Here is an 11,432-nt window from a genome sequence, read left to right on the forward strand (position 1 = left end):
AGAGGAGAGGAGAGGGAGAGAGAGAGATGGGGAGAGAGAGAGATGGGGAGAGAGGGAGAGAGAGGGGGAGAGAGGGAGAGGAAGAGACGGGAGGAGAGGAGAGAGAGAGGAGGGAGAGGGGGGAGAGAAAGAAAGAGGGGGAAGAGAGAGAGGGAGAGAGTTGGGGAGAGAGAGGGAGAGGAAGAGATGGGAGGAGAGAGGGAGAGAGAGAAGGAGAGAGGAGGGAGGGGGAGAGAGAGAAGGAGAGAGAGAGAGGAGGGAGGGGGAGAGGGAAGGAGAGGGGGAGAGAGGGAGAGGGAGAGAGAGAGAGGGAAAGAGAGAGAGGGGAAGAGAGAGGGAGAGGGAGAGGGAGAAAGAGGGGGGGAGAGATGAGGGGGAGCTTTGCATGTCGCTGGAGGGCATGTGGCATCATCAGGCAGGCTAGGCACTCGCTGCTGTGCTGTGGGAGCTGAGGGTGAGCAGGGCGGCCCTAGAGTCTGTGCTGCGCCCTGACTCCGCTCCTCTCCCCACTGCCCTGCAGCGTGTGTGCGCTCAGGGTCCAGTCCAGGAAGCTGCGCTTGGGCTCCCTACTCCATCTCGGAAAACCATTTCTCTCTCACACAAGAAAGGGGCCGTGTCGTGGGATGGTCTGGGAACTCGGACTGGCATGGGATTAGATTTCCGAGGGGCGTTCACAACACCCTCCAGCATGTTGCTCCCCCAGTGAAGAGAGACGGAACCTCAGTTCTCCCAAGCCCTGCGGACAGATATGATTTGGTGATGGGAGGTCAGGTTCCTGCCTGTCCCACAGGCCTGAATGGCGCCTATATTTTATGTAGAGATTCTGCACACTTGGGGACAGGTTGGTGGCGCACCTGGCTGAGCACACGTGTCACAGTGCACTAGGACCCGGGTTCAAGCCCCCAGTCCCCGCCTGCAGGGGGAAAGCTTTGTGAGTGGTGAAGCAGGGCTGCAGGGGTCTCTCTGTCTCCTTCCTTCTCTGTCTCCCCCTTTCCTCTCAATTTCTGGCTGTCTCTATCCAATAAAAAAATAAAGATAATTTTTTAAAAGAATGTACACATGCGCAGAAAGATAGGAAAATGTTCTGTTTAGTGGAAGCCCCAGCCAGCCGAATTAATGATGTGAGAAATTCCCATGAGCACGGAGTGCAGACTGGAGTCTGCAGAAGCGGCTTTGCCGAGGCCCTGGGCTTCCTCCCCCGGGAGCCGGCAGCCGCGCTTTCAACCGCAGCCACCAGATGGCGGCCGCACCCAGCAGCTCGCTCAGGGGACCTGCCAACGCCCATGTTCAGCGGGGAAGCAGTTACAGAGGCCAGACCTCCCACCTTCTGCATCGCACAGTGACCCTGGGTCCATGCTCCCAGAGGGACAGAGAGTGTCAGCTGTCAGGGGAGGGGGTGGGATATGGAGACTGGGGGGTGGGAATTGTGTGGAGTTGTACCCCTCCTCTCCTATGGTTTTGTTAATTTATCCTTTCTTAAATAAAAAATAAATTTAAAAAAATAAATAAAAGAATAGGAAAGCTGGGAGTCGGGCAGTAATGCAGCAGGCTAAGCGCACAAGGCGGGAATGCAAGGATCGGCACAAGTAACCCAGTGTGAGCCCCCGCCTCCCCATCTGCAGGTGTCTGTCTGTCTGTCTTCTCCTCCTCTCTTGACTTCTCTCTGTCCTATCCAAAAGAATAGGAAAGCTGTCAGGGGAGGGATGGGATACAGAGTTCTGGTGGTGGGAACTGTGTGGAGGTGTACCCCTCGTATCCTATGGTTTTGTCAGTTTCCTTTTTATAAATAAAAAAATCTTAAAGGAAAAAGAAAGAAAGAAACCCCCAGGCTCTGAATGCGAGTCCCAGAGAACTGAGAACACAGCCCAGTCCAGTGGGTCCTCCCCGGCCTCTCTTCTTCTGTAAAAACGATAGAATAAAGGTAATTAGCAAGCTCCCATTCCCTTGCCATTACATAATTAAACAAACAGAAAGCAGGCTAAGCCACGGAATGCCCACGTCATTCAATATTTCTATATTTGAAATTAATGAGACTTTTCATTTTTCACACCCCCCCCCCAACTCGGCTGCTAAAGGAACAGGGTGGTGATAAGGAGTGAGGGAATTTGGGGAAAGAAAAGAACTCCTTTGCTTATGAACTACTACCCTGGGTCTCTTTCCCTGGTGATAAGGGGCCTGGGGATTTTGATCTTAGCTCGCAGAGGCCATAAAAGTCAGGTAGTGCGGCTAAACTAGCACAGCAAGCTGTGTCCTGCCACTTGCGGGCTCCCAGGAGGGCTGGCTGGTGGCACGCACCGTACCCTGTGTCAGCACTCGGGCCCCAGCCCTGTCCCCATCTGCAAAGGGGAAGCCTTGTGGGTGATGAAGCAGGGCTGCAGCTGTCTCTCTGTCTTCCTCTCCCTCTCCCTCTCCCTCTCTCTCATCCCCTTTCTCTCTCTTCATCTGTCTTCATCTAATAAACATTTCCTTCTTTCTCTATTTTACTTTTTATGATTTTTGCCTCCAGCGTTATCACTGGGGCTTGGTGACTGCACTATGAATCCACTGCTCCTGTGGCCATTTTTTTGTTGTTGTTTTTGATTTGTTTTGGGGAGGGGGCAGGGATAGGACAGAGAAATGGAAAGAAGAGGGCAAGATAGAGAGGGGGAGAGAAAGAGAGACATCTGCGGACCTTGCTTCACCCCCTGCAGGTGGGGAGCCTAGGGCTCAAACCAGGATCCTTGTACTTAATAACATGTGCGCTTAACCCAGAGTGCTACAACCTGACTCCCTTCTGTCTTTTATTTGCCTCCAGGGTTATCATTGTGGCTCAAATCCACTGTGCCAACTTTTTTTTCCCCCATTTTGTTGTTGTTGGTGGTTAGGACACAGAGAAATTGAGAGGGGAAGTGGAGACGTAGATGGGGAGAGAAAGACAGACACCTGCAGACCGGCTTCACCGGCTTGTAAAGCGACTCCCCCCCCCCCCCCCCGCAGGTGGGGAGCCCGGGGCTTGAACTGGGATCTTTACTCACGTGCTTGGGCTCTGTGCATTTAATCCAGTGTGCTACTGCCCTGAGCTCAATATTCCATTTTTAACAGATTCCCCCAAGCTGTCACTTGTTTATCTGGTTTGTAAAAATGATGCAAAGATCAGTTCAAACTCCAAAGGGATCCAAGGCAGGGTGAGAACGTCCCTCAGCCAAGTGGCTCTGATTTAGCAGGACATGATGCAAGCTAGATGCATAGTAGCAAAATGAGTTGCAAGAACTCATTTGGGGTGTGCTCCACATACTCTGCCCTAAATCAGTCTTTCTTTCTTTCTTTCTTTCTTTCTTTCTTTCTTTCTTTCTTTCTTTCCTTCCTTCCTTCCTTCCTTCCTTCCTTCCTTCTTTCTTTCCCTTTTTTTTTTTTGCCCCTAGGGTTATCGTGGGGGCTCAGTGCCAGCACTACGCATTGTTCCAGGCCCCCAGTTTTTTTCCATTTTGTTGGCTAGGAAAGAGCGAAACTGTGAGGGGAGAGGGAGTTAGAGAGGGAGAGATGAATGAGACACCTGCAGACCTGGTTTACTGCTTGTGATGTATCCCCCCCTCGCAGGTGGGGAGACAGAGGCTCGAACCCAGATCCTTGTGCTTAGTGCTACATCTGCGTCACTGAGTGTGTGCCACCACCTGGCCTGCCCTGAATTTGTCAGCAGCCACAAATCCATGCCTCTTCTCAGTGCCCAGGTCTCTGCTCATTGCTCCTCCTTCCGTGCACAGCTGTAAGCTGCACTCAGATCTCACAAGCTTTGTCCCTGCAAAGCCAGGTCGCCATCCCAGTTAGAGCTACAGGCTAGATCTGCCTCAAATGAAAGAAATCAGGGAGCCGGGTCCTTGCTCACCCAGGAAAGCTCACACAGCACAAGGCTCAAGCCACAGACCCTCACCATCGGGGGGGCAGAGCTTAGCGAGTGGCGGAGCTGCAGGTGTCCCTAGGCCCCTCATCTCTCTCTCTCTCTCTCTCTCCCCCTCTCTCTCTCCCCCTCTCTCTCCCCCACCCTTTACAAAAACTGCTCATGTGAAACAGTGGAAATATGCAGGCACAGAGCCCTGTTGATAAATCTGGTGGCAAGCAAGAGAGTGAGGGAGGGAGGGGGGGAGGGAGGGAGGGAGGGAGGAAGGAAAGGAAGGGAAGGAAGGAAGGAAGGAAGGAAGGAAGGAAGGAAGGAAGAAAGAGGAAGAAATGAAGAAAGAAAGAGAGAGATGTGAGTTTCTTTTTTGCAATATTTATTCAGAGCCTTTTTCATGCCGGTGCACATTACTGCTTGCGAATAACCAAGTACTCAGTGCTTAATGAGATTTATTTCATTCCAAATATTTTTGTAGAGCACCTTCCTTACTTATTTTAATTGCCACCAGCATTAGCTATATATATTTTATTCTTCCAGGGTTGTCACTGGGACTCGCTGCCAGCACTATGAATCCACTACTTCTTGAGGCCTTTTTTTTTTTTTTTGCATTTTATTGCATAGAACAGAGAGACATCGAGAGAGAAAAGTGAGATAGAGGGAGAGAGGGGGGAGAGGAAGAGAGAGAGAGGGAGAGGAGAGAGAGAGGGGGAGAGAAAGAGAGAGGGAGAGAGAGAGGGAGAGAGAGAGGGAGAGAGAGAGGAGAGGGGGGAGAGAGAGGGAGAGGGGGAGAGAGAGGGAGAGGGGGAGAGGGAGAGGGGGAGAGAAAGAGGGAGAGGGGGAGAGGGAGAGAGAGAGGGAGAGAGAGAGGAGAAAGAGAGAGGGAGAGAGAGAAGGAGAGAGAGAGAGAGGGAGAGGGAGAGGAGAAAGAGAGAGGGAGAGAGGAGAGAGAGGGGGAGAGAAAAAGAGAGAGAGGGAGAGGGAGAGAGAGAGGAGAGGGGGGAGAGAGAGGGAGAGGGAGAGAGAGAGGAGAAAGAGAGAGGGAGAGAGAGGGAGAGAGAGGGAGAGGGAGGGAGAGGGAGAGAGAGAGGGAGAGAGAGAGAGGGAGAGAGAGGGAGAGAGAGAGGAGAAAGAGGGAGAGGGAGACCTTCACAGGTCTGCAGGTGTCTGTCTTTCTCTCCCCTCTCTGTCTTCCCCTTCTCTCTCCATTTCTCTCTGTCCTATCCAACAACAGTGACAGCAATAACAATAATAACTACAACAATAAAATGAGTGCAACAAAAGGAAATAAATATTTTTTAAAAAAGAGAGAATGATAAGCCTTTCACTGTCATTAAGTGCATATATAGCATAGTATTAATTTGTAGGGTTTGACATACATTTCAGATTTTTTAAGCATTCTATTCAGTAGTATCTCAAAATACCATAGTGTGTTATTTTTGGATCCTCTATCTATATCAATATGAATTTATTTTTAGCATGTGGTAAAGTTGATTTCTCTTTCAATTTGACACCCCCCATACTGCCACCTAACATCTGGATGGAACTGCTCTGAATTGCCCTGAGCCCCAAATGTCCACTCTGGGTCCCTGTGCTTGGTGTTTAAAGGTCCTTGCCTTCTGAATCCGGGGGCTAAGGAATTCTGTTTATTAGAAAACAAATGAAACTAAATTTCTAAAGCAACCATACGATTAAAGGTGTTGCGATAGAAAGGCAGTCCAAGGAGGCTGGGCGGTGGTGCACCTGGTTAAGGGCCCGGGTTCAAGTCCCCACTCCTACCTGCACAAGGTGCATTTCACAAGTGGTGAAACAGACCTGCAGTTGTCTTTCTCCCTGCCTCTTTTCTCTCAAACTCGCCCTGTCCTAGCCAATACTGTGGGGGGAGGGGGACAGGAAGACATGGCCACTAGGCTCAGGGGGGGTATTCTTTTCTGGAACTGCATTTTGCTCTGTGTGGAAATGAAGCCCAAGAGTCAGAGAAAGGGCGCCTTGGCAGAACACAGTCATTTCCTGTTTGCACCCATCACCTGTGGCGCTTCCAGGTGCCATGGTGGGAGACCACACCCGCCTGGAATTCCACAACATCGAGACGGGCATCATGACGGAGAAGCGCTATGGCTCCGTGGTCCCCTCCAGCTTCATCGGCCACCTGCAGAGCCTCCTGTTCAACGGGCTGCTCTACATCGACCTGTGCAAGAACGGCGACATCGACTATTGCGAGCTGAAGGCCCGCTTCGGCCTGCGCAACATCATCGCCGACCCCGTCACCTTCAAGACCAAGGGCAGTTACCTGAGCCTGGCCACACTGCAGGCCTACACCTCCATGCACCTCTTCTTCCAGTTCAAGACCACCTCTGCCGATGGCTTCATCCTCTTCAACAGCGGTGACGGCAATGACTTCATCGCCGTGGAGCTTGTCAAGGGGTGAGTGGAGGGACGCGGGTCGAACACAGCCTGAGAGGCCGACCCCACAAAGTGGCCGGGTGGTGGGGACGCACCTCGCTGAGCGCACGTGTTATGGTGCTCGAGGACCCAGGTTCCAGCCCCCGGCCCTCACGTGAGGGCGGCGGGGCGTGGGGGGAGCTTTGTGAGTGCTGAAGCAGGGCTGGAGGTGTCTCTCTGTTTCTCTCCCTCTCTCTATCAGCCCCTTTCCTCTTAATTTCTGCTGTCTCTATCCAATAAGAAAGAAAGAAAATATCAAAAAAAAATTAGAAAGTGTCCATTCTACTTCCCACCCTCTATTTCTAATCATCCTCACTGACTATTAACGACCTGATCATGATGGGGAGACAGAACAGTGGTTTGTGCACACCAGAATCACGTGCCCGAGACCCCAGAAGTCACAGTTTCAGTCCCAGGCCTCCCCATACGCCAGAGCTGGATAGTGCTCTGGTCTCTGCGTCTCTTTCTCTCTCTCCTGAAAACATCTTTTCAATCATGAGACGTGGAAGGGAAAGAACTTGCTGAGTTTAGCCATCTTCCACTAAGTCAAGAAAAGCGGTGTTGAGCTGGGGAGATAGCACAATGGTTATGCAAAAGGCCTTTCATGCCTGAGACACCAAAGGTCCCAGATTCAGTCCCCACCACCACCAGAAGCCAGAGTAGAGCAGTGCTCTGGTTAAGAAGGAAAAGTGGTGAAATAAAGCTAAGATTCAAAATAACAGCTTTTTGCAGAGGACTGTAGAGTGGATTGACTCTGTTTTTGAATCCAGTTTTTATAGGAAGAAATCAGATGTGCGTATGAATATATTTAGTATTATTAGTAGCCCAGGTGTGCAAATCTTGAAACACCGATCTTTGAGACACTCTACTACTGCATGTTGGAAGAGGGTTGAAAGGACGGTGAGAACTGACGGCCCCCATAGATGGAGACCTGTGAGTTTAAATATCACCTCCTAGCACTTTGGCATGTTGCCCCCGCTGCTTCTTACAGCCCCGAGACTTCAGCGGGTGTTCGGACAGAGGGACTCTGAGTGTGGCATCAGATGAAGTCCGCTGGAATGGGGTCAGCTAGTCACATCAACTTAGGTCAAGTTGTGATAATCTTGCAAGATACCAGTTGGTATGGGGGCGGGTATCTGAAGCCCTCAGGGTGACCATTAAGCCACCTGGAGAATCTGCAGTCAAGCAGGGCTTCTCACTTCCCCTCGCCCCACAGGTACATACACTACGTGTTTGACCTTGGAAATGGGCCCAACGTGATCAAAGGCAACAGTGACGGTCCCCTGAATGACAACCAGTGGCACAACGTGGTCATCACTCGGGACAACAGCAACACCCACAGCCTGAAAGTGGACACCAAGGTGGTCACTCAGGTCATCAACGGCGCCAAGAACCTGGATTTGAAAGGTAAACCCTGTGAAGGGATGTGTCCTCCTCACTGCGGCCCTCACTCGCCCTCAGAAGGCCGTGCCCAGAGAAGCAGCGCGCAAAGATTCACTGAGCCGCGTGAAGCTGACCTTAGGCAGTTCTATCTTACTTTTACATGGGCCATTTTTCTAAGGTACTTGTAATTTTAATTTGATTTTATAATGTTTATTTCGGGTAATGATTTAACAATGTCTGACAAGATCATAATATTATGGAGGAGAGGACGGCACCAGAGCTGCACCCACCCCAGTTCTGTGACCCCCAGCCCATGGTGTCTGTAGTTTTCCCAAAATCTTAGAGAGAGCTTGGCTATGCCTCTCTGTTTTTTCATCTTTTTATTTTTATTTTTAGCAAGCTCCTGTGTCTCCTTGCCCTATATCTATAAATGAGGGAAAGCATCTGGTACCAGTCTTCCTCCTGCTGAACTTAATCCGCTGATAATAATCTTTGGTCCAAAGGCCATTTGTGTAAGGGATGATGATTTTCTCTGTGAGCGTTGGTCCTGAGAGGGCTGGTGAGTGGCCACATATGGAAGGGCCACAGTGCCGAGAAGGAATTAAGTTTGGGAATCGCCACTGAGTCACTGGTTACTAAAGTGATTTCAGTAAAATACCTTAGCTTGGACATATATAATATACATGATAAATACACACACACACACACACACACACACACACACACACACACACATATATGATAAGGATAAAGCTTGTTGCCACATTTAGGGGATGTTAGGATTGTTGATGGGATAATGTTTGTAAAACTCTCAGCATATGACTAGTAACAAGCTCATAAAGAACAGCTAATAATAGGACAGGGCTAGGTAGCATAACGGCTATGCAAAGAGACTCTCAGGCCTGAGGCTGCAAGAACCCAGGTTCAAGCCCCCACACCACCATCAGCCAGAGCTGGGCAGTGCTCCGGAGAAGAGAAATAAAAAACAAAACAAACAAACGAGAAACCACTCAGTACATGGTTGTTGGGTTGAAGATGTTCTTAGTATCTATCTTCTCATAAAGTGGGGATGTGCTCTCCCATGGAATGGGCAAGAGGATTACAGCCTGTGAAACGACATGCATCCACTGAATGACTTCCAGGCCCAGTGAAGGTGCTCAGTAGCGCACTGGGGTCGAGCACTGCGTGGCCATGTGTGTGAGGAGGATGGAGCCCAGCCTCCCTGCTCTGAAGTCAGCTTCTAAGCTGTGGTCTCTCTCTCCCTGCCTCTGCCACTCTGACTTTATCAAAAAGAGGAGGAGGAGGAGGGAGAGGAAGAGGAAAATAAAAAGAATACGCAAAGGAAGAAGGGGGAAAAGGAGGAAGAGGAGAAGGAGAGAAGGAGAATAAAAGAAATGTTTAGAGAAGGAGGAGAGAAAAAGAAAGGTTTAGTTGTGGAGCCAGGTGGTAGCACATCCAGGAGAGCACACGGGTTACATTCAGGTGGACCTGGGTTCAAGTCCCCTGTCTTCCCCTTGTATAGGAGACGTTTGCCTAGTGGTGGAGCAGTGCTACATGTGTCTCTACCTCTTTCTGTCTCCTGATCCCTCTCTTTCTCCATTATTCTCTCTCTAATTCTCACCCTCTATCAAAACAGAAAGAAAAAAAGTCAAAGAAAAAGATGCAACAGGCACACACTGAACGTGTGCACTAACTGAGCTCCAGCGATAGTCTCGGTGGCAAGATGAGTGAATTTAAAAGAAATTACATTTCAAGGGGCAGGAGGTAGCACACTGGGATAAGTGCACATAGTATGAAGTGCGAGGATCCCAGTTCGAGCCCCCGGCTCCCCATTTGCAGGGGAGTCACTTTACAAGCGGCGAAGCTGGTCTGCAAGTGTCTGTCTTTCTCTCCCCCTCTCTGTCTTCCCCTCCTCTCTCCATTTCTCTCTGTCCTATCCAACGACAATGACACCAATAACAACAATAACTACAGCAACAATAAAAAACAAGGGCAACAAAAGGGAAAATAAATAACATATAAAAACAATTTGAAAAAAGAAAAGAAAAAAAAAAGAAAGAAATTAGATTTGAAACCCTGAGTTTGCTTTTCCATTTTACAATGTAGAAGCTAGTAAAGACTTTGGTTCTCCTCCTCTCCCTTCCCATTATTCCACTCTCTCCTGAACTGTCTAGAGAGCTGTGGCCTTTGCTGACACCATGTTCCCAGGTCCTGGGTCCCAGCTTCACTCTCCCCAACCCCTTGGTTTTCCAGGTGACCTCTACATGGCAGGACTCGCGCAGGGCATGTACACCAACCTCCCGAAGCTCGTGGCCTCCCGGGACGGCTTCCAGGGTTGCCTGGCATCCGTGGACTTGAACGGACGCCTGCCAGACCTCATCCATGACGCCCTGCATCGGAGCGGGCAGATCGAGCGTGGCTGTGAAGGTACCTCAGTCTCCCCTACCAGTGCCTGCCTGGTTGTCGGCATCCAGAGCCTCTGCTGCCTCCGCCACTGCCTCCTCACTCAGTCTACCCGCCCTCTCTCATTCCCACCCCCACCGGCCATCCTGTCACCCTGGGTGTCTTCCTGGTCCTGGCTGAGTATGTCAAGACATGTGCCCTGGGTGCCAGGAATGTGTGAGGACACATGTCTTCCTGCTGTCACATACTTGTCAGCAGATGCCACTTCCTGCTTGACATCAGGCATCTCCTGACTCCTGCCTTTGCTTCCAGCATGGCTGAGAGGGCATCGGGGACCTGTCTTCTTAACTCAGTGGGCTGGGAGCTAAGAATCCGAGGCTTTCCTCTGAGAGCCAGCCTTCCTGACGCGTCTCACACAGCATCTAAGTGCTGTGATGACGGGAACATGTGGGCACAGAGTGCCACCAGGGCGTCAGATGTGGCTGAGGCATTCCAGAGCGCCTTGGACATCCAGGGATTTGGATGTTGGGAAGGCCCTGGCTTAGGATAGCCATGTGGATGTGTCCGTAGGTAGTTGAGCTCTCTGAACTACCTCTTCCTCAGTGGTCGCCAGGGTCAGAGCACCAAACAGAAAGAAACCACTTACCTTGCAAGTTAATACACCCAGTTACATACAGAAATGGAAAGAGGTAGAGGAATAGATGCAGGGATACAGTGGTGCATGTCTTTTATACTGAGAGTAGACACTCAACAGATGGGAGCCTCGCTATTTACAGCTAGTGGATGTGGTGTGACACTTCTAGTGACACTGCACACTGGCCATGGTAGCGCACACAGTGACGCCCAGCCGGCCTCTAGTGACACTGCACACTGGCCATGGTAGCGCACACAGTGACGCCCAGCCGGCCTCTAGTGACACTGCACACTGGCCATGGTAGCGCACACAGTGACGCCCAGCCTGCTTCTAGTGACACTGCACACTGGCCGTGGTAGCACACACAGTGACGCCCAGCCTGCTTCTAGTGACACGGCACACTGGCCATGTAGCGCACACAGTGACGCCCAGCCTGCTTCTAGTGACACGGCCATGGTAGCGCACACAGTGATGCCCAGCCTGCCTCTAGTGACACTGCACACTGGCCTTGGTAGTGCACACAGTGACACCCAGCCTGCTTCTAGTGACACTGCACACTGGCCATGGTAGCGCACACAGTGACACCCAGCCTGCCTCTAGTGACACTGCACACTGGCCATGGTAGCGCACACAGTGACGCCCAGCCTGCTTCTGTAGAGAACTCAGTCTGGAGATAATAGTTGCATGCAGGATATTAGTTGA

The 11,432-nt window shown here is 50.8% G+C and overlaps 1 protein-coding gene across 1 annotated transcript in view; it reads left to right on the forward strand.

Annotated features, from left to right (window-relative positions):
- Positions 1 to 8,209, forward strand: part of LOC103120731 (neurexin-3) — a 369,214-nt gene extending 361,005 nt beyond the window's left edge. Inside the window, exons 7-9 of the mRNA XM_060180906.1 lie at positions 5,911 to 6,292; positions 7,527 to 7,736; positions 8,197 to 8,209. Coding sequence (XP_060036889.1) covers positions 5,911 to 6,292; positions 7,527 to 7,736; positions 8,197 to 8,209 — 605 coding nt within the window. The remainder of the gene's footprint in view (positions 1 to 5,910; positions 6,293 to 7,526; positions 7,737 to 8,196) is intronic.
- The last annotated feature ends 3,223 nt before the right edge of the window (positions 8,210 to 11,432 follow it).

This window comes from Erinaceus europaeus, chromosome 22 (genome assembly GCF_950295315.1).
Source record: "Erinaceus europaeus chromosome 22, mEriEur2.1, whole genome shotgun sequence".
Classification (NCBI taxonomy): Eukaryota; Metazoa; Chordata; class Mammalia; order Eulipotyphla; family Erinaceidae; genus Erinaceus; species Erinaceus europaeus.